The sequence below is a fragment of the Salmo salar genome, chromosome ssa01, assembly GCF_905237065.1.
Source record: "Salmo salar chromosome ssa01, Ssal_v3.1, whole genome shotgun sequence".
Classification (NCBI taxonomy): domain Eukaryota; kingdom Metazoa; phylum Chordata; class Actinopteri; order Salmoniformes; family Salmonidae; genus Salmo; species Salmo salar.
This window is the reverse complement of record NC_059442.1, coordinates 171615014-171636828: the sequence shown is the minus strand read 5'-3', so window position 1 is coordinate 171636828 and position 21815 is coordinate 171615014. Positions and strand designations below refer to the sequence as shown.

Below are 21815 nucleotides of genomic sequence, written 5' to 3'. Positions count from 1 at the left end.
TAAAATAACAATAGCGAGACTATATACAGGGGGGTACCGGTTAGTTGAGGTAATATTTACATGTGGGTAGAGTTATTAAAGTGACTATGCATACATAGATGGTAACAACAGAGAGTAGCAGCGGTGTAAAAGAGGGGGAGGGGGGGGCAATGCAAATAGTCTGGGTAGCCATTTGATTAATTGTTCATCAGTCTTATGTCTTGGGGGTAAAAACTGTTAAGAAGCCTCTTGGACCTAGACTTGGTGCTCCGGTACCGCTTGCCATGCAGTAGCAGAGAGAACAGTCTATGACTGGGGTGGCTGGAGTCTTTGACAATTTTTAGGGCTTTCCTCTGACACCGCCTGGTATAGAGATCCTGGATGGTAGGAAGCTTGGCCCCCGTGATGTACTGGGCCGTTCACACTACCCTCTGTAGTGCCTTGCGGTCGGAGGCCAAGCAGTTGCCATACCAGGCAGTGATGCAACCGGTCAGGATGCTCTCGATGTTGCAGCTGTAGAACCATTTGAGGATCTGAGGACCCATGCCAAATCTTTTTTCTCCTGAGGGGGAAAAGGTTTTGCCGTGCCCTCTTCACGACTGTCTTGGTGTGTTTTGACCATATGTTAGTTTGTTGGTGATGTGGACACCAAGGAACTTGAAGCTCTCAACCTGCTCCACTACAGCCCCGTCGATGAGAATGGTGGCGTGCTCGGTCCTCCTTTTCCTGTAGTCCACAATCATCTCCTTTGTCTTGATCACATTGAGGGAGCGGTTGTTGTCTCTGACCTCCTCCCTATAGGCTGTCTCGTCGTTGAGGGAGAGGTTGTTGTCCTGGCACCACACTGCCAGGTCTCTGACCTCTCTATAGGCTGTCTCGTCGTCGTCGGTGATCAGGCCTACGGTTCTGGTCTGGGTTTTTTATGCAACGCAGCATATTTCTGACCCGTCTCATCATGTCAAAGCTTTTAATCCTTTTAAAAATTGGAGCTGTCAGCTGTTGAGTACAGCCAGGTCCCAGATCTGTTTGTTTTCTTGATAACTCCAAAGCGGTCATTGTCAAGCTAAACGAGTGACAAAGAGTTGGCATGATAGCACAGACAGACTGGCACTCAGGCTAGAGTGATCATAGTTCCCTTCAACAACGATGACAAAACTCAATCCAAAAGGAAAGTAAGATTCGATTTGTTGGAAAATCAATGACTCCTGAAACACAAGAGGCATAAAATATATACAATATGAACATAAATGTCCACTCCCAATATAGTGCACTACTTTTGGCTAGGTACAAAAGTAGTGCACTATGTAGGAAATATGGTGCAATTTGGGACACACACAATAATCAAGTTCAGTCCGTGGTCATCACCACCACCTAGCACTTCATGTAACCAAGGCCGTAATAACCCGATATCATGTAACCAAGGCCGTAATAACCCGATATCATGTAACCAAGGCCGTAATAACCCGATATCATGTAACCAAGGCCGTAATAACCCGATATCATGTATCCAAGGCCGTAATAACCCGATATCATGTAACCAAGGCCGTAATAACCCGATACCATGTAACCAAGGCCGTAATAACCCGATATCATGTAACCAAGGCCGTAATAACCCGATATCATGTAACCAAGGCCGTAATAACCCGATACCATGTAACCAAGGCCGTAATAACCCGATATCATGTAACCAAGGCCGTAATAACCCGATACCAAGTAACCAAGGCCGTAATAACCCGATACCATGTAACCAAGGCCGTAATAACCCGATATCATGTAACCAAGGCCGTAATAACCCGATATCATGTAACCAAGGCCGTAATAACCCGATATCATGTAACCAAGGCCGTAATAACCCGATATCATGTAACCAAGGCCGTAATAACCCGATACCATGTAACCAAGGCCGTAATAACCCGATATCAAGTAACCAAGGCCGTAATAACCCGATATCATGTAACCAAGGCCGTAATAACCCGATATCATGTAACCAAGGCCGTAATAACCCGATATCAAGTAACCAAGGCCGTAATAACCCGATATCAAGTAACCAAGGCCGTAATAACCCGATACCAAGTAACCAAGGCCGTAATAACCCGGTATCAAGTAACCAAGGCCGTAATAACCCGATACCATGTAACCAAGGACGTAATATGGCCTTACCCTGGGCCTACCCAACATGTCAGTAGTAAGTAATGGTCAGTAGCTATTAAAATGTCTATGACATGTTTTTGTAAACATAATACAGTATTTCAAACCAGGAACACACATTTCATATCAATAGGCAGTTGCTTCAGTCCAAAGGATGAGGAGAATCCAGTATTGGTGGTCTGCAGTTTACAACCAAATAGTCAATGGTAAGCCACCAGCCAATGGTAAGCCACCAGCCAATGGTAAGCCACCAGCCAATGGTAAGCCACCAGCCAATGGTAAGCCACCAGCCAATGGTAAGCCACCAGCCAATGGTAAGCCAATGGTAAGCCACCAGCCAATGGTAAGCCACCAGCCAATGGTAAGCCACCAGCCAATGGTAAGCCAATGGTAAGCCACCAGCCAATGGTAAGCCACCAGTTCAGACTCAGTGTTTTCTGGTGTAGTGTTTTTCCAGGTGTAGTGTTTTCAGGTGGAGGGTTTTCAGGTGCAGTGTACTTCGGAAGAGTGTACTCAGGGTCGTGTAGTGCACGCCGTAGCAAAACGTACAAAGACAGGATCGACGGTCCAGATCGACAGACCCTCCCTGTTTCAGTCCATTTTCTTCCGCGTGGTTTAAGTGCACTCCAACGTAGTCGACTCACATGTAGTGTAGTAGTGTGTCAGTACACCTGGATGACCTCATCCCACTCCCTGACAGGCCACACCCCGTTGTCCTGCACGTTGGGCGGAGAGCTCTTCCAATCCCAGGTCTTTACAGGCGTGTTCCAGGTAGGCCCATAGTTAGCTGATACATAGTCCACCGTCTCACAGGGGACACGCACCTTTAGGTCCATCAGCTCAGTCCAGCAGAGAGTAAACTTGGGGAACACATACCTAACAGAATGGGTAGGAGTCTCTGGTTAGTAAGTCTGGAATGGTATCAAAAAACAGCTTTAAAATAAACACACACACACACACACACACACACACACACACACACACACACAACGAGGACACCCCTTCAAATTAGTGGATTCGGCTATTTCGCTCACAACTGTTGCTGACTGGTGTATAAAATCAAGCACACAGCCATGCAATCTCCATAGACAAACATTGGTCGTAGAATGACCTGTACTGAAGAGCTCAGTGACTTGCAATGTGGCACCGTCATAGGATGCCACCTTTCCGACAAGTCAGTTTGTCAAATTTCTGCCCTGCTAGAACTGCCCCGGTCAACTGTAAGTGCTGTTATTGTGAAGTGGAAACGTCTAGGAGCAACAACGGTTGTGCCGCGAAGTGGTAGGCCACACAAGCTCACAGAATGAGACCGCCGAAGCGCGTAAAAATCTTCTGTCCTCGGTTGCAACACTCACTACAGAGTTCCAAACTGCCTCTGGAAGCAACGTCAGCACAAGAACTGTTCATCTGGAGTGGTGTAAAGCTCGCTGCCATTGGACTCTAGAGCAGTGGAAATGCGTTCTCTGGAGTGATGATTCAAGATTCACCATCTGGCAGTCTGATGGACGAATATGGGTTTGGCAGATGCTAGGAGAACACTACCTGCCCGAATGCATAGTGCCAACTGTAAAGTTTGGTGGAGGAGGAATAATGGTCTAGGGCTGTTTTTCATGGTTCGGGCCCCTTAGTTCCAGTGAAGGGAAATCTTAACTCTACAGCACACAATGACATTCTAGATGATTCTGTGCTCCCAATTTTGGCAACAGTTTGGGGAAGGCCCTTTCCTGTTTCAGCATGACAATTCCCCCGTGCACAAAGTGAGGTCCATCCAGAAATGGTTTGTCGAGATTGGTGTGGAAGAACTTGACTGGCCTGCACAGAGCCCTGACCTCAACCGCATCGAACACCGCATCAAACGCCTTTGGGATGAATTGGAACGCTGACTGCGAGCCAGGCCTAATCGCCTAACATCAGTGCCCGACCTCACTAAAGCAAGACCCCGCATCTAGTGGAAAGCCTTCCTAGAAGACTGGAGGCTATTATAGCAGTAAAGGGGGACCAACTCCATATTAAAATGGCCATGATTTTGGAATGAGATGTTGGGCAAGCATATATTAAAAACATATATTAAAACCTCTCAACAAAGCCTGAAGGTCTGCAGAGAGTAAACTTAGGGAACAGATACTGTATCTAACAGGAAGGAGAAGGAATGGTAACCAACCGCCATTTAATAACTGGCACAAATTGTTAAAAAAAAAAACGTCTGTAAATACGTGGTCTCATTTCTTATTATTCTGTACATAAATCCGAAATACAAACATAACATATCATACAAAATGGAGTATGGTGTGTATGTCCATCACCCATTTTGTATGATATGTTACAAATCTGCAATTTGGACAATATGTTACAATTTTGCCAATCGTATGATATGTTATGAATTCCAATTTGTTATGGCTAACGTTAGCATAGGTAGCTAAAGCGAACGTTAGCATAGGTAGCTAAAGCTAACGTTAGCATAGGTAGCTAAAGCTAACGTTAGCATAGGTAGCTAAAGCTAACGTTAGCATAGGTAGCTAAAGCTAACGTTAGCTCTAGGGGTTAGGTAGTTGCAAAGTAGCTGCAAAGTTGCTAAAATTGTCTGATGAGATTTGAACACACAACCTTTGTGTTGCTTGACTATACGCACGCTGAGACCAGTCTCCCACTTCACACGAGTTCAAAGTTCAAAGCTCTTAATTTGGCATTAGGGAGAAACTACTACAAAAAAGAGCCACTAGAGCTAAAGAACATTCTGTAACGTTCACCGCCAACTACACGTTGAACTCGCACAAGATGGGAGATGCTGTCAAGAAACACTGGCATGTTTTAACGTCAAACCCAGCTTTGCCAACTGAATTTAAGAATCCACAACTTGATGGATGGATGGATGGATAGATAGGAGATTTTTACGAGGCAAATTGGTCCATGCCAACTGCCAGCCACAAAAGAAAAAAAATCAGCCAGGCTCTTTTACACCCTCTTCCAAATGGTATCTATAAATGCAGAGGATGTGCACAGTGTAACAATATGATGAAGTGTGAATATTTCTGCCACCCACATACAGGAAAACAGTTCCAAATAAATGACATCATTACGTGCTCCACCACCCATGTTATCTACATGATTAAAATGTCCAAGTGGGCTGTGTTACAGCGCCTTGCAATAGTATTCACCCCCCTTGGCCAGTTCCTATTTTGTTGCTTTACAACCTGTAATTTAAATGGATTTTGGGGGGATTTCATGTAAATATACATAGACAAAATAGTCCAAATTGGTCAAGTGAAAAAAATTACAAATAATAATAAACATTTAAAAAAATTGGAAAAGTGGTGCGTGTATATGCTTGTGGTGCATATGTATTCACCCACTTTGCTATGAAGCCCCTAAATAAGATCTGGTGCAACCAATTACCTTCAGAAGTCACATCATTAGTTAAATAAAGTCCACCTGTGTGCAATCTAAGTGTCACACATGATCTCTCTCACATATATGAGAGATATATGTGAGAGAGATCATGTGTGACACTTAGATTGCATACAGGTGGACTTTATTTAACTAATGATGTGAGATATATATATATATATATATATAAAATGCCAATTGATGTGCTAGATGTGCCAATTGCAATTCCTATTTTGTATATATAAACTCAGGAAAAAAAGAAACGTCCCTTTTTCAGGACCCTTTTTAATTAAACATCCAATACTTCCAGATCTTCATTGTAAAGGGTTTAAACACTGTTTCCCATGTTTGTTCAATGAACCATAAACAATTAATGAACATGCACCTGTGGAACGGAAGACACTAACAGTTTCAGGCTACCCGGGTGGCGCAGTGGTCTAAGGTAGTGCATCGCAGTGTTAGCTGTGCCACTAGAGATTCTGGGTTCGAGTCCAGGCTCTGTCGCAGCCGGCAGCGACCAGGAGGCCCATGGGGCGGCGCACAATTGGCCCAGCGTCATCCGGGTTAGGGGAGGGTTTGGCCGGCAGGGATGACCTTGTCCCATCGCGCACTAGCGACTCCTGTGGCGGGCCGGGCGCAGTGCACGCTGACCAGGTCGCCAGGTGTTTCCTCCGACACATTGGTGCGGCTGGCTTCTGGGTTAAGTGGGCATTGTGTCAAGAAGCAGTGTGGCTTGGTTGGGTTGTGTTTAGGAGGACGCATGGCTCTCGACCTTCGCCTCTCCCGAGTCCGTACGGGAGTTGCAGCGATCAGTCAAGACTGTAACTACCAAATTGGATACCATGAAATTGGGGAGAAAAAAAATAATAAAAATGTTCGGTACATCCGAACATCACACCTGCGGGACAGGTACAGGATGGCAACAACAACTGCCCGAGTTAGACCAGGAACACACAATCAGTGTTCAGACTGTCCGCAATAGGCTGAGAGAGGCTGGACTGAGGGCTTGTAGGCCTGTTGTAAGGCAGGTCCTCACCAGACATCACCGGCAACAACGTCGCCTATGGGCACAAACCCACCGTCGCTGGACTAGACAGGACTGGCAAAAAGTGCTCTTCACTGAGTCGTCGCGGTTTTGTCTCACCAGGGGTGATGGTCGGATTCACGTTTATCGTCAAAGGAATGAGCGTAACACCGAGGCCTGTACTCTGGAGCGGGATCGATTTGGAGGTGGAGGGTCCGTCATGGTCTGGGGCGGTTTGTCACAGCATCATCGGACTGAGCTTGTTGTCATTGCTGGCAATCCCAACGCTGTGCGTTACAGGGAAGACATCCTCCTCCCTCATGTGGCACTCTACCTGCAGGCTCATCCTGACAGGACCCTCCAGCATGACAATGCCACCAGCCATACTGCTCGTTCTGTGCGTGATTTCCTGTAAGACAGGAATGTCAGTGTTCTGCCATGACCAGCGAAGAGCCGGATCTCAATCCCATTGAGCACATCTGGGACCTGTTGGATCGGAAGGTGAGGGCTAGGACCAACAAAGAGACCAAAGATAACCCTGAAGTAGCTGCAAAGCTCCACAGCGGAGATTGGAGTATCTGTCCATAGGACCACTTTAAGCCGTACACTCCACAAAGCTGGGCTTTATGGAAGAGTGGCCAGAAAAAAAGCCATTGCTTAATGAAAAAAATAAGCAAAAGGCATGTGGGAGACTTCCCAAACATATGGAAGAAGGTACTCTGGTCAGATGAGACAAAAATTGTGCTTTTTGGGCATAAAAAAAAACGCTATGTCTGGCACAAACCCAACACCTCTCATCACCCTGAGAACACCATCCCAACAGTGAAGCATGGTGGTGGCAGCATCATACTGTGGGTATGTTTTTCACCGGCAGGGACTGGGAAACTGAGGGAAATTCTTGAGGGAAACCTGTTTCAGTCTTCTAGAGATTTGAGACTGGGACGGAGGTTCACCTTCCAACAGGACAATGACCTTAAGCATACTGCTAAAGCAACACTTGAGTGGTTTAAGGGGAAACATTTAAATGTCTTGGAATGGCCTAGTCAAAGCCCAGACCTCAATCCAATTGAGAATCTGTGGTATGACTTAAAGATTGCTGTACACCAGCAGAACCCATCCAACTTGAAGGAGCTGGAGCAGTTTAGCCTTGAAGAATGGGCAAAAATCCCAGTGGCTAGATGTGCCAAGCTTATAGAGACATACCCCAAGAGACTTGCAGCTGTAATTGCTGCAAAAGGTGGCTCTATAAAGTATTGACTTTTTGGGGGGTGAATAGTTATGCACGCTCAAGTTCTGTTTTTTTGCCTTATTTCTTGTTTGTTTCACAATAAAAAAAATATTTAGCGTCTTAAGTGGTAGGCATGTTGTGTAAATGAAATGATACAACCCCCCCCAAAAAATAAAGTTCATTTCCAGGTTGTAAGGCAACAAAATACAAAAAATGCCAAGGGGGGAGTGAATACTTTTGCAAGCCACTGTATGTAAATAAAACCTTTCGTTGTCTCATGAGAATTAGTGACCATAAAAATTCAAAATCAGGAGAAACGACAGGGATTATCCAGTCGCAGTATATTAAAGCATGACATTTCTGCCTTTCGATTTTGTGGCATAGAGAAAGTTAAGATATCAGACAGAGGATGTGATATTAATGATTTGTGATTTTCACCCTCCAGACATTATTTCCTAAAGGTCTTAATGATGAAACGCCCATACGTGTCACGTTGTAAACGTGAACTAATGCCACCGCTTCAGATTTTGACGTTTTATTCTTGCGCTGTACCCAAGGAATTATGAAAACTTACTTGATAGGTCGATGTCCTCATTGTGGTTTTACAGACGTGGTTAATACGTTTTATGTACACACTATATTAGAATACTTATGAAATGCACATTGTTATAGTCGGTAACATATGCTTATTTTCCCTCGACTCCACCCACATCCGATGCATTGCACGGAAGGCCGATCCGTAACGCTCCGAGGAAGGCCGATCCGTAAAGCTCCGCAGGAAGGCCGATCCGTAAAGCTCCGCAGGAAGGCCGATCCGTAAAGCTCCGCAGGAAGGCCGATCCGTAAAGCTCCGCAGGAAGGCCGATCCGTAAAGCTCCGCAGGAAGGCCGATCCGTAAAGCTCCGCAGGAAGGCCGATCCGTAACGCTCCGCAGGAAGGCCGATCCGTAAAGCTCAGAGGAAGGCCGATACGTAAAGCTCCGCAGGAAGGCCGATCCGTAAAGCTCCGCAGGAAGGCCGATCCGTAAAGCTCCGCAGGAAGGCCGATCCGTAAAGCTCAGAGGAAGGCCGATACGTAAAGCTCCGCAGGAAGGCCGATACGTAAAGCTCCGCAGGAAGGCCGATACGTAAAGCTCCGCAGGAAGGCCGATACGTAAAGCTTATTAAAAGAGCAGTGATACTAGCAAGAGCAATGTGTGGGTTTCTTCTTTTCTCCTCATCTTATTCAACTGTTACCATGCACCTGCAACAAAGATAGATGTGCGAGTGCTTTTTGAATGTCTAAATACATGTTGTTTTTTTTAAAAGCCCGAAGCTCAATAAACTGAAGACTTCTTAGCAGTAGTTTGTTATAGTCACTAAGCAACAGTGACTCAGCTCTATAACAACCAGTATAGTAAAACAGAGACTTACTTGAATTTCTTCCCGCTCTTAGCTTGGGTTCCTCCGTTCCACACAACGTCAGTTTCCTCGTAGAAGAAGAAAATGTCCAGTTTAACATCCAGACCCTGGAAGGACAGTTCCAGGCTATCCTCCACCTGCACAGACACATAACACGATAACATTAACCCTGGAAGGAAAGTTCCAGGCTATCCTCCACCTGCACAGACACATAACAAACATTAACCCTGGAAGGACAGTTCCAGGCTATCCTCCACAGAGACACATAACATTAACCCTGGAAGGACAGTTCCAGGCTATCCTCCACAGAGACACATAACATTAACCCTGGAAGGACAGTTCCAGGCTATCCTCCACAGAGACACATAACATTAACCCTGGAAGGACAGTTCCAGGCTATCCTCCACAGAGACACATAACAACATTAACCCTGGAAGGACAGTTCCAGGCTATCCTCCACAGAGACACATAACATTAACCCTGGAAGGACAGTTCCAGGCTATCCTCCACAGAGACACATAACATTAACCCTGGAAGGACAGTTCCAGGCTATCCTCCACAGAGACACATAACATTAACCCTGGAAGGACAGTTCCAGGCTATCCTCCAGAGACACATAACATTAACCCTGGAAGGACAGTTCCAGGCTATCCTCCACAGAGACACATAACATTAACCCTGGAAGGACAGTTCCAGGCTATCCTCCACAGAGACACATAACATTAACCCTGGAAGGACAGTTCCAGGCTATCCTCCACAGAGACAGATAACATTAACCCTGGAAGGACAGTTCCAGGCTATCCTCCACAGAGACACATAACATTAACCCTGGAAGGACAGTTCCAGGCTATCCTCCACAGAGACACATAACATTAACCCTGGAAGGACAGTTCCAGGCTATCCTCCAGAGAGACACATAACATTAACCCTGGAAGGACAGTTCGAGGCTATCCTCCACAGAGACACATAACAACATTAACCCTGGAAGGACAGTTCCAGGCTATCCTCCACAGAGACACATAACAACATTAACCCTGGAAGGACAGTTCCAGGCTATCCTCCACAGAGACAGATAACATTAACCCTGGAAGGACAGTTCCAGGCTATCCTCCAGAGACACATAACAACATTAACCCTGGAAGGACAGTTCCAGGCTATCCTCCACGAGACACATAACAACATTAACCCTGGAAGGACAGTTCCAGGCTATCCTCCACAGAGACACATAACATTAACCCTGGAAGGACAGTTCCAGGCTATCCTCCACAGAGACACATAACATTAACCCTGGAAGGACAGTTCCAGGCTATCCTCCACAGAGACACATAACATTAACCCTGGAAGGACAGTTCCAGGCTATCCTCCACAGAGACACATAACATTAACCCTGGAAGGACAGTTCCAGGCTATCCTCCACAGAGACACATAACATTAACCCTGGAAGGACAGTTCCAGGCTATCCTCCACAGAGACACATAACATTAACCCTGGAAGGACAGTTCCAGGCTATCCTCCACAGAGACACATAACATTAACCCTGGAAGGACAGTTCCAGGCTATCCTCCACAGAGACACATAACATTAACCCTGGAAGGACAGTTCCAGGCTATCCTCCACAGAGACACATAACATTAACCCTGGAAGGACAGTTCCAGGCTATCCTCCACAGAGACACACAACATTAACCCTGGAAGGACAGTTCCAGGCTATCCTCCACAGAGACACATAACAACATTAACCCTGGAAGGACAGTTCCAGGCTATCCTCCACAGAGACACATAACATTAACCCTGGAAGGACAGTTCCAGGCTATCCTCCACAGAGACACATAACATTAACCCTGGAAGGACAGTTCCAGGCTATCCTCCACAGAGACACATAACAACATTAACCCTGGAAGGACAGTTCCAGGCTATCCTCCACAGAGACACATAACATTAACCCTGGAAGGACAGTTCCAGGCTATCCTCCACAGAGACACATAACATTAACCCTGGAAGGACAGTTTCAGGCTATCCTCCACAGAGACACATAACAACATTAACCCTGGAAGGACAGTTCGAGGCTATCCTCCACAGAGACACATAACAACATTAACCCTGGAAGGACAGTTCGAGGCTATCCTCCACAGAGACACATAACATTAACCCTGGAAGGACAGTTCGAGGCTATCCTCCACAGAGACACATAACATTAACCCTGGAAGGACAGTTCCAGGCTATCCTCCACAGAGACAGATAACATTAACCCTGGAAGGACAGTTCCAGGCTATCCTCCACAGAGACACATAACATTAACCCTGGAAGGACAGTTCGAGGCTATCCTCCACAGAGACACATAACATTAACCCTGGAAGGACAGTTCGAGGCTATCCTCCACAGAGACACATAACATTAACCCTGGAAGGACAGTTCCAGGCTATCCTCCACAGAGACACATAACATTAACCCTGGAAGGACAGTTCCAGGCTATCCTCCACAGAGACACATAACATTAACCCTGGAAGGACAGTTCGAGGCTATCCTCCACAGAGACACATAACATTAACCCTGGAAGGACAGTTCCAGGCTATCCTCCACAGAGACACATAACAACATTAACCCTGGAAGGACAGTTCCAGGCTATCCTCCACAGAGACAGATAACAACACACTGACTGGGTATACGTCTGAAATTGCACACTATTCACTATTTAGTCCACTACTTGTGACCAGGACCCAGGTCAAAAGTAGGGCTCTGGTCAAAAGTAGTGCACTATAGAATAGAGTGCCATTTGAAACATAGATAATGAATCAACATGATGTTTCTAATAGAATATTTTATGATCTGAAACATACTGTACCTTTCCAAACTTGTGTTTCAACGGAAGGCCAGCCTTTTGAAAAGCTTGAGTGATATCATGTCTGTAGTCTTTAATCCAGATGCCCAGGTCCACATCTTTACTGTAGGGAATGATACCGCACTGCCGAAACCAACCTGAGTAGAGGAATGCCGTGTTAACCTGTAGGGAGTGATACCGCAGGGAGTGATACCTGCAGGGAGTGATACCGCAGGGAGTGATACCTGCAGGGAGTGATACCTGTAGGGAGTGATACCTGTAGGGAGTGATACCTGTAAGGAGTGATACCTGTAGGGAGTGATACCGCAAGGAGTGATACCGCAAGGAGTGATACCTGTAGGGAGTGATACCTGTAGGGAGTGATACCGCAGGGAGTGATACCTGCAGGGAGTGATACCGCAGGGAGTGATACCTGCAGGGAGTGATACCTGTAGGGAGTGATACCTGTAGGGAGTGATACCTGTGGTGATACCTGTAGGGAGTGATACCGCAAGGAGTGATACCGCAAGGAGTGATACCTGTAGGGAGTGATACCGTAGGGAGTGATACCTGTAGGGAGTGATACCGCAGGGAGTGATACCGCAGGGAGTGATACCGCAGGGAGTGATACCGCAGGGAGTGATACCACAGGGAGTGATACCGCAGGGAGTGATACCACAGGGAGTGATACCACAGGGAGTGATACCAAAGGGTTAGGGTTATGTAGGGTTGTTGTTATGTAGGGTTAGGGTTATGTAGGGTTAGGGTTATGTAGGGTTAGGGTTATGTAGGGTTAGGGTTATGTAGGGTTAGGGTTATGTAGGGTTAGGGTTATGTAGGGTTAGGGTTATGTAGGGTCTTACCCAGGCAGGTACCACTACTCAGCCAGAAGGGTTAGGGTTATGTAGGGTTAGGGTTATGTAGGGTTGCTGTTATGTAGGGTTATGTAGGGTCTTACCCAGGCAGGTACCACTACTCAGCCAGAAGGGTTAGGGTTATGTAGGGTTGCTGTTATGTAGGGTTATGTAGGGTTAGGTAGGGTCTTACCCAGGCAGGTACCACTACTCAGCCAGAAGGGTTAGGGTTATGTAGGGTTAGGGTTATGTAGGGTTGTTGTTATGTAGGGTTATGTAGGGTTGCTGTTATGTAGGGTTATGTAGGGTCTTACCCAGGCAGGTACCACTACTCAGCCAGAAGGGTTAGGGTTATGTAGGGTTGTTGTTATGTAGGGTTATGTAGGGTCTTACCCAGGCAGGTACCACTACTCAGCCAGAAGGGTTAGGTTATGTAGGGTTATGTAGGGTTGCTGTTATGTAGGGTTATGTAGGGTCTTACCCAGGCAGGTACCACTACTCAGCCAGAAGGGGACTCGGAGCTCAGTGAGGATCCTGGCAGCTAGATGAAGCAGAGCCTTAGCCTTCATCCTGAAGTTCATTGCCTCAGGAGACGTGTCGTCAGGGTACAGCTGATCCAACAGAGAACAACACTCAGCTAGTGGACTAAAACCAAAGCCCAAAGGCTCTATGGGTCCTGCCTTCAGAAAGTATTCAGACCCCTTGACTTTTCCCACATTTTATTACGTTACAACTTTATTCCAAATTGGATTAAATATTAGAAACACAATACCAAAGCGATAACAGGTGTTTAGAAATGTTTGCTAATGTATTAAAAGTTAAAAAACAAAAATTACGTATTTACATAAGTACCCTTTGCTATGAGACTCGAAATTGAGCTCAGGTGCATCCTGTTTCCATTGATCATCCTTGAGATGTTTCTACAACTTGATTGGAGTCCACCTGTGGTAAATTCAATACCTGTTGTAAATTCAATTGATTGGACATGATTTGGAAAGGCACCTGTCTATATAAGGTCCCACAGTTGACAGTGCATGTCAGAGCAAAAACCAAGCCATGAGGTAGAAGGAATTGTCCGTAGAGCTCTGAGACAGGATCGAGGCACAGATCTTGGGAAGGGTACCAAAAAATGTCTGCAGCATTGCAGGTCCCCAAGAACTGAAGTTTGTAACCGCCAAGACTCTTCCTAGAACTGGCCGTACGGCCAAACTGAGCAATCGGGGGAGAAGGGCCTTGGTCAGGGATGTGACCAAGAACCTGACGGTCACTCTGACAGAGCTCTAGAGTTCCTCTGTGGAGATGGGAGAACCTTCCAGAAGGACAACCATCTCTGCAGCCCTCCACCAATCAGGCCTTAATGGTAGGGTGGCCAGACGGACGCCACTCCTCAGTAAAAGGCACATGACAGACCGCTTGAAGTTTGCCAAAAGGCACCTAAAGGACTCTGACCATGAGAAACAAGATTCTCTGGTCTAATGAAACCAAGATTCAACTCTTTTGCCTGAATGTCAAGAGTCACGTCTGGGGGAAACCTGGCACCATCCCTATGGTGAAGCATGGTGGTGGCAGCATCATGCTGTGAGGATGTTTTTCAGCGGCAGGGACTGGGAGACTAGTCAGGATCGAGGGAAAGATGAACAGAGCAAAGTACAGAGAGATCCTTGATGAAAACCTGCTCCAGAGCGCTCAGGACCTCAAACTGGGGCGAAGGTTCACCTTCCAACAGGACAATGACCCTAAACACACAGCTAAGACAACGTAGGAGTGGCTTAGGGACAAGTCTCTGAATGTCCTTGAGTAGCCCAGCCAGAGCCCGGACTTGAACCCGATCGAACATCTCTGGTGAGACCTGAAAATAGCTGTGCAGCAACGCTCCCCTTCCAATCTGACAGAACTTGAGAGGATCTGCAGAGAAGAATGGGAGAAACTACCCAAATACAGGTGTGCCAAGCTTGTAGCGTCACACCCAAGAAGACTCAAGGCTGTAATCGCTGCCAAAGGTGCTTCAACAAAGTACTGAGTAAAGGGTCTGAATACTTATGTAAATGTGATAGAAATTAGCAAACATTTCGAAAAAACTGTTCTTGCTTTGTCATTATGGGGTATTGTGATGTCATTATGGAGTATTGTGATGTCATTATGGGGTATTGTGATGTCATTATGGGGTATTGTGATGTCATTATGGGGTATTGTGATGTCATTATGGGGTATTGTGATGTCATTATGGGGTATTGTGATGTCATTATGGGGTATTGTGATGTCATTATGGGGTATTGTGATGTCATTATGGGGTATTGTGATGTCATTATGGGGTATTGTGTGTAGATTGATGAGGGAAAAAAACAACTTAATCAATTTTAGAATAAGGCCGTAACGTAACAAAATGTTGAAAATAGTGAGGCACTGTTCGGAATAGTGAGACTTGAAAACTACAGACCTGGAAGAAGGAACGTGCATCCCTGTATCTACACTCCAGAAAACGAGCTTGGGAATATTCAGTCAGGAATCCGGAGATGTTCCTGGGGATTCGGACATCCAGCCCGTCCAAGGTGGTCAGTACCAACTCTGGCCTGCCGGGAGAGAGACAACCAAGCTAAGTTTTCTGACAATCTACAGCCTTTTGTGGTTATTATACAAATACTCCACGTCTGCAGTTATAATACAGTCTGATGCAGTTATAATGCATTGTAAGACTTGTCATGAGCATGTATGACCCCTTCCGATGTTGTTTTTGGACTATTCTAAGGAACGGGAGGTTTACAGAATAAGAAAGTACAGCGGAAAGAAGGGCTGGGGTGTATTCACTAGAAACCAAACGGGTCAAAATGGGAAAAGGAAGAACTTTTATTTATCCAATAAGAAACTATTGTTTCCGTTGCAAAAAAAAAAGTTCTGTTTCAAAAGGTTTTGCTACGGTTTTGCTACTATGTGCACTAATGAATACACACTCCTGGTGTCTACGTACCTGTCATAGGCTCCGGCGTTGCGGCCATAGTCCAGCCTTCTGAAGGGTGCGAACTTCCTGTCCATGTTTGGTTTGAGTCGCAGGACGCCATGCCACAGGTAGTTCCCGCTGCGCTCGTACAGGACCACCACATGGACCACGTAACCTTGGAGACGGAACAGGAAGTGGAGGGGGATCTCGTTTCCCGATAGGTCGTCCATGCTGACCAATCGAGGGTCTTTCCCTCGCACCTCCAACAGTTCAAAGCCCTTCTCTTCAGCTGCTGCCACCAAACCAGCCTGATCACAGACAGACAGATTACCAGGGTTGTGTTCATTAGCCACCAAATGGAAGAAAAAGGACAGAAACTTGTCCAATAGTTCATTTTCTTTTTCCCCGTTGAAAAACATTTAGCTACGGTGAATACTAGTGAATACAACCCAGACTTCTGCTCAAAAAGCTACTGGACAAGTCGGAGAAGTCAAACGCATCACGACAATGACGTTATCAACTATAGTGAAAACAAAGCTCTGCTTAGAATCAAATGAGGACATTATTAGACAAACAGTTCTACATCTAGCTCTATATCTCTGCATCTAGCTCTATACCTCGCGCTACAGCCCTATATTTAGCCCTATATCTAGCTCTACAGCTCTATATCATGCTCTACAGCTCTATATTTAGCCCTATATCTAGCGCTACAGCCCTATATCTAGCTCTATATCTAGCTCTACAGCTCTATATCTAGCTCTACAGCCCTATATCTAGCTCTACAGCCCTATATCTAGCTCTATATCTAGCTCTACAGCTCTATATCTAGCTCTACAGCCCTATATCTAGCGCCATAGCCCTATATTTAGCACTATATCTAGCGCCAAATCTAGCTCTACAGCCCTATATGTAGCGCTATAGCCCTATATCTAGCGCTATATCTAGCTCTATATCTAGCTCTACAGCTCTATATCTAGCTCTACAGCCCTATATCTAGCTCTACATCTATATCTAGCGCTACAGCTCTACATTTAGCCCTATATCTAGCTCTATATCTAGCTCTACAGCTCTATATCTAGCTCTGCAGCTCTACATCTCTATATTTTAGCTCTACAGCTCTACATTTAGCTCTATATCTAGCTCTTGTTATCTATAGCCGAGTGTCGCTTAATTCCTTACGTTGTATTTCCAAAGGTTGTTGAGCAGAGCGAAGGTGAGAACGTCTCTGTTAGTACAGAGGAAAGTACAGTGGGGTTCTTTAACCAGGCTGTCTCTCAGCAGCATAGAGTCCTGAGAGAGGAGGCCCAGGGCGGCTGTGTCCACCAGGAACACTGGCATGTTGTACTTATGGACCAGACCCATGAACTTCTTCACCACCTGCTGTATTAGTAGACAGGGTCCCGATTCAACAAACAACAACATACCCATTTCAACATATGGCTCAGAGGAATGGAAATTAAACAGGTTACTCAAATAGACTATTCATCATTAAAACCCAACATATATTATATTCAAAGACTAGCGGAAAATCATTCTGTATATAAGCATTTCGCTACACGCTACACTCGCAATAACATCTGCTAACCATGTGTATGGACCAATAACATCTGCTAACCATGTGACCAATAACATCTGGTAACCATGTGTATGGACCAATAACATCTGCTAACCATGTGACCAATAACATCTGCTAACCATGTGTATGGACCAATAACATCTGCTAACCATGTGTATGGACCAATAACATCTGCTAACCATGTGTATGGACCAATAACATCTGCTGACCATGTGTATGGACCAATAACATCTGCTAACCATGGGACCAATAACATCTGCTAACCATGTGTATGGACCAATAACATCTGCTAACCATGTGTATGGACCAATAACATCTGCTAACCATGTGTATGGACCAATAACATCTGCTAACCATGTGTATGGACCAATAACATCTGGTAACCATGTGACCAATAACATCTGCTAACCATGTGACCAATAACATCTGGTAACCATGTGACCAATAACATCTGCTAACCATGTGACCAATAACATCTGCTAACCATGTGTATGTGACCAATACAATTTGATTTGATTTGATAATACAGTTGAAGTCGGAAGTTTACATACACTTAGGTTGGAGACATTAATACTATTTTTTAAACCACTCCACAAATTTCTTGTTAACAAACTATAGTTTAGGCAAGTCGGTTAGGACATCTACTTTGTGCATGACAAGTCATTTTTACAACAATTGTTTACAGACAGATTATTTCACTTATTTATCACTTATTATTTCACTGTATCACAATTCCTGTGGGTCAGAAGTTTACATACACTAAGTTGACTGTGCCTTTAAACAGCTTGGAAAATTACAGAAAATGATGTCATGGCTTTAGAAGCTTCTGATAGGCTAATTGACATAATTTGAGTCAATTGGAGGTGTACCTGTGGATGTATTTCAAGGCCTAACTTCAAACTCAGTGCCTCTTTGCTTGACATCATGGGAAAAATCAAAAGAAATCAGCCAAGACCTCAGAAAAAAAAATGTATGTAAACTTCTGACCCACTGGGAATGTGATGAAAGAAATAAAAGCTGAAATAAATCATTCTCTCTACTATTATTCTGGCATTTCACATTCTTAAAATAAAGTGGTGATCCTAACTGCCCTAATACAGGGACTTTTAACTAGGATTAAAATGTCAGGAATTGTGAAAAACTGGGTTTAAATGTATTTGGCTAAGGTGTATGTAAACTTCCGACTTCAACTGTATGTGTTGCTTATCTGAGGGGGAAACGGTCATGGAATAGAAGGTCTAGCCTATAAAGAGCTTACCCACTGAGCATCCTTTCCTGACAGATGAACCGTCCTGCCAAAGATATGTGGTCCATTCTAGAACGAAATCAAAAGTTAAACATTGTGGTGCACACACACACACACACACACACACACACCTTCCAGTTTGTATGGAAAAATAGGCCAGCCAGTGGGCCAATATCCATGTATAGATTTACAGTAAACTTACGTTGTCAAGTTCAACTCACCTGAGAGACAGGCTGTCTGGAGTGATAGAGCTGAAAGAGGAGGAAAACAGAGCTGGTAGCTATGAGGAGGGCCAGAACCGCTGTTTTGTTAAAGCGAAGCATCAGTCCTCCTTAGTTGCTCTGGCACAGTAGAGCCAAAGATGTCATCTGTGGAGGAACAGTAGTAGTGTTGAGGTGGCCCACTAACCATGTTCGAGAGAGAGAGCGAGAGAGCGAGAGAGAACTACAGTGGGACAACTGGCAGGATGCTCACTACAGGGGGACAACTGGCAGGATACTCACTACAGTGGACAACTGGCAGGATACTCACTACAGTGGACAACTGGCAGGATGCTCACTATAGTGGGACAACTGGCAGGATACTCACTACAGTGGGACAACTGGCAGGATGCTCACTACAGTGGGACAACTGGCAGGATGCTCACTACAGGGGGACAACTGGCAGGATGCTCACTACAGTGGGACAACTGGCAGGATGCTCACTACAGTGGGACAACTGGCAGGATGCTCACTACAGGGGACAACTGGCAGGATGCTCACTACAGTGGGACAACTGGCAGGATGCTCACTACAGTGGGACAACTGGCAGGATGCTCACTACAGTGGGACAACTGGCAGGATGCTCACTACACTGGGACAACTGGCAGGATGCTCACTACAGTGGGACAACTGGCAGGATGCTCACTACACTGGGACAACTGGCAGGATGCTCACTACACTGGGACAACTGGCAGGATGCTCACTACAGTGGGACAACTGGCAGGATGCTCACTACAGTGGGACAACTGGCAGGATGCTCACTACAGTGGGACAACTGGCAGGATGCTCACTACAGTGGGACAACTGGCAGGATGCTCACTACAGTGGGACAACTGGCAGGATGCTCACTACAGTGGGACAACTGGCAGGATGCTCACTACAGTGGGACAACTGGCAGGATGCTCACTACACTGGGACAACTGGCAGGATGCTCACTACACTGGGACAACTGGCAGGATGCTCACTACAGTGGGACAACTGGCAGGATGCTCACTACAGTGGGACAACTGGCAGGATGCTCACTACAGTGGGACAACTGGCAGGATACTCACTACAGGGGACAACTGGCAGGATGCTCACTACAGTGGGACAACTGGCAGGATACTCACTACAGGGGACAACTGGCAGGATACTCACTACAGGGGACAACTGGCAGGATACTCACTACAGGGGACAACTGGCAGGATACTCACTACAGGGGACAACTGGCAGGATACTCACTACAGTGGGACAACTGGCAGGATACTCACTACAGGGGACAACTGGCAGGATACTCACTACAGTGGGACAACTGCGGGACCCCCACGTTTTGTAGGCTTGTGGATCAATTTTCAAAACCTGAAGGGAAAAATAAATAAAATATATAGGCCTGTTTCAATGTTATTTTTTAGAAACTCTGTCAGGGTCTCAACTTACTGTTGGCAGTTAGAATAGTATTAATACACAAGGTGACATTTTGAAATTTGGCTGCGCATCAATCACATCAGCGGTTTTTCCTCTTATGTCAAAACTTCGCTTTGGATCCCAAAAGGCAAAGTCCGGCTCTGACTGCATGTGGTTATTGATGTGCAAACCTGTAAACCCGCAAACCTGCGAGTTAATATGTTATTGCTGGCCCCCACCACCATCAACGTTTCCCATCCTCCTGGTATAGGTACTGTATAGTCTCCATCTAACGTTACACTTCAGCAAAAATGCTGCACTGCATTTCACGTTGACACAGATGTCACTTTGAAGTAGCTACATTTAGTGTAACCGAGAGAAGATATTACAGCCTGAAATGACAGTAGTCGGACATCGGTAACGGTAACGTTAGGACGCTACTACCGGTGCGTTAGCCGAGACAGCCGACCGGCCCAGCAAACAACAATCATTATCAGGGATATTCTGATAAACTCAGGTTGAAAAAGCCAGCTAACTGGATAATAAATGGGTCCCATATCTAACATTACTGAATTAATTACATGTTAACTTACCAAAGCCAGTTAAGTCTTTGTTGCTTCAACGTCGGAAAAAAAATATAAAAACATAAACGGACTTCTTCTATGAGAGTGAGGTTGTTCAGCATCAGGATGCATGTAGTTACATCGCCTCCTACAGGGCTGGAGTACACGTTGTTTTGTGTGAGAGTATGACCAAATATATTTATAACTAACCCCTTTCTGTCTATTTTATCACATTCTATGACAATATGAAGGAAAACAGCAAGGTGACTGACTCATATTGCCCCACATTACAATAAACAGCAAGGTGACTGACTCATATTGCCCCACATTACAATAAACAGCAAGGTGACTGACTCATATTGCCCCACATTACAATAAACAGCAAGGTGACTGACTCATATTGCCCCACATTACAATAAACAGCAAGGTGACTGACTCATATTGCCCCACATTACAATAAACAGCAACACATAATTGAGCTAAACTCTGAAATCCATGTCAGCTGGTGCAAGCGTTTCATTGGCCGTGTTCGAGAGCGTTAAAACCGCAATGTATATCATGGGTAAATTGTGCCTTACTGATCTACAAATAATGATGAGTAGTTATTTATGATGCAATGTGATTTGTAAATCAGTCAGGCAGTCGCCGTCTGGCTAGACGGAACCAGCTTTTGTCTAATTAACTTCAGAATCAGATTTTTCGTAGTAAATTAGATTCAAGGCCTAGTGTACAGACAAAGGTAAGGTAGGATGTGAGTACATTGGAGGTAAACCTAGGCATTGAGTAATGATGAGAGATATAGTCTCTAGAGATGTTTAAACCAGGTGATGTCATTGCATATGTAGGAGGTGGAACAACATGGTTGGTTAAGGCATATTGAGCAGGGCTAGAGGCTCTACAGTGAAATAAGACAGTAATCACTAACCAGGACAGTAATGGACGAGGCATATTGATATTAGAGAGAGGCATGCGTAGCCAAGTAAACATATGGGTCCAGTGACGGCGATTCAGACAGTTA

At 45.4% G+C, this 21815-nt stretch overlaps 1 protein-coding gene across 5 annotated transcripts; it reads right to left on the bottom strand.

Moving 5' to 3' along the window:
• Positions 1-685: 685 nt before the first annotated feature.
• On the bottom strand, positions 686-21597 carry fktn (fukutin). 5 transcript variants are annotated; one of them, XM_014147174.2, is made up of 12 exons: positions 20828-21595; positions 20130-20189; positions 18813-18959; positions 18604-18660; positions 16949-17149; positions 15800-16077; positions 15272-15404; positions 13316-13445; positions 12005-12138; positions 9176-9300; positions 2772-3003; positions 686-1184 (listed from the first exon to the last, which is right to left on the bottom strand). In XM_014147174.2, exons 3-11 carry the CDS (start codon positions 18912-18914, stop codon positions 2790-2792), a joined length of 1374 nt encoding a protein of 457 aa, XP_014002649.1. In that variant the 5' UTR covers positions 18915-18959; positions 20130-20189; positions 20828-21595; the 3' UTR covers positions 686-1184; positions 2772-2789. The 5 variants fall into 5 exon arrangements, with proteins under 5 accessions (XP_014002649.1, XP_014002632.1, XP_014002642.1 ...); XM_014147157.2 differs by having other exon boundaries at positions 693-3003; positions 20102-20189; positions 20828-21594; XM_045694126.1 differs by having other exon boundaries at positions 694-3003; positions 20828-21594.
• Between the last annotated feature and the right edge of the window lie 218 nt (positions 21598-21815).

Coding starts and splice junctions, on each gene's coding strand:
- fktn (XM_014147174.2), bottom strand. CDS start 18,914: ATGCTTCGCTTTAACAAAACAGCGGTTCTGGCCCTCCTCATAGCTACC. Junction 16,078..16,948: donor ACAACCTTTGGAAATACAAC/GTAAGGAATTAA, acceptor GTCTGTGATCAG/GCTGGTTTGGTGGCAGCAGC. Junction 12,139..13,315: donor GAGTAGTGGTACCTGCCTGG/GTAAGACCCTAC, acceptor TCCTCTACTCAG/GTTGGTTTCGGCAGTGCGGT.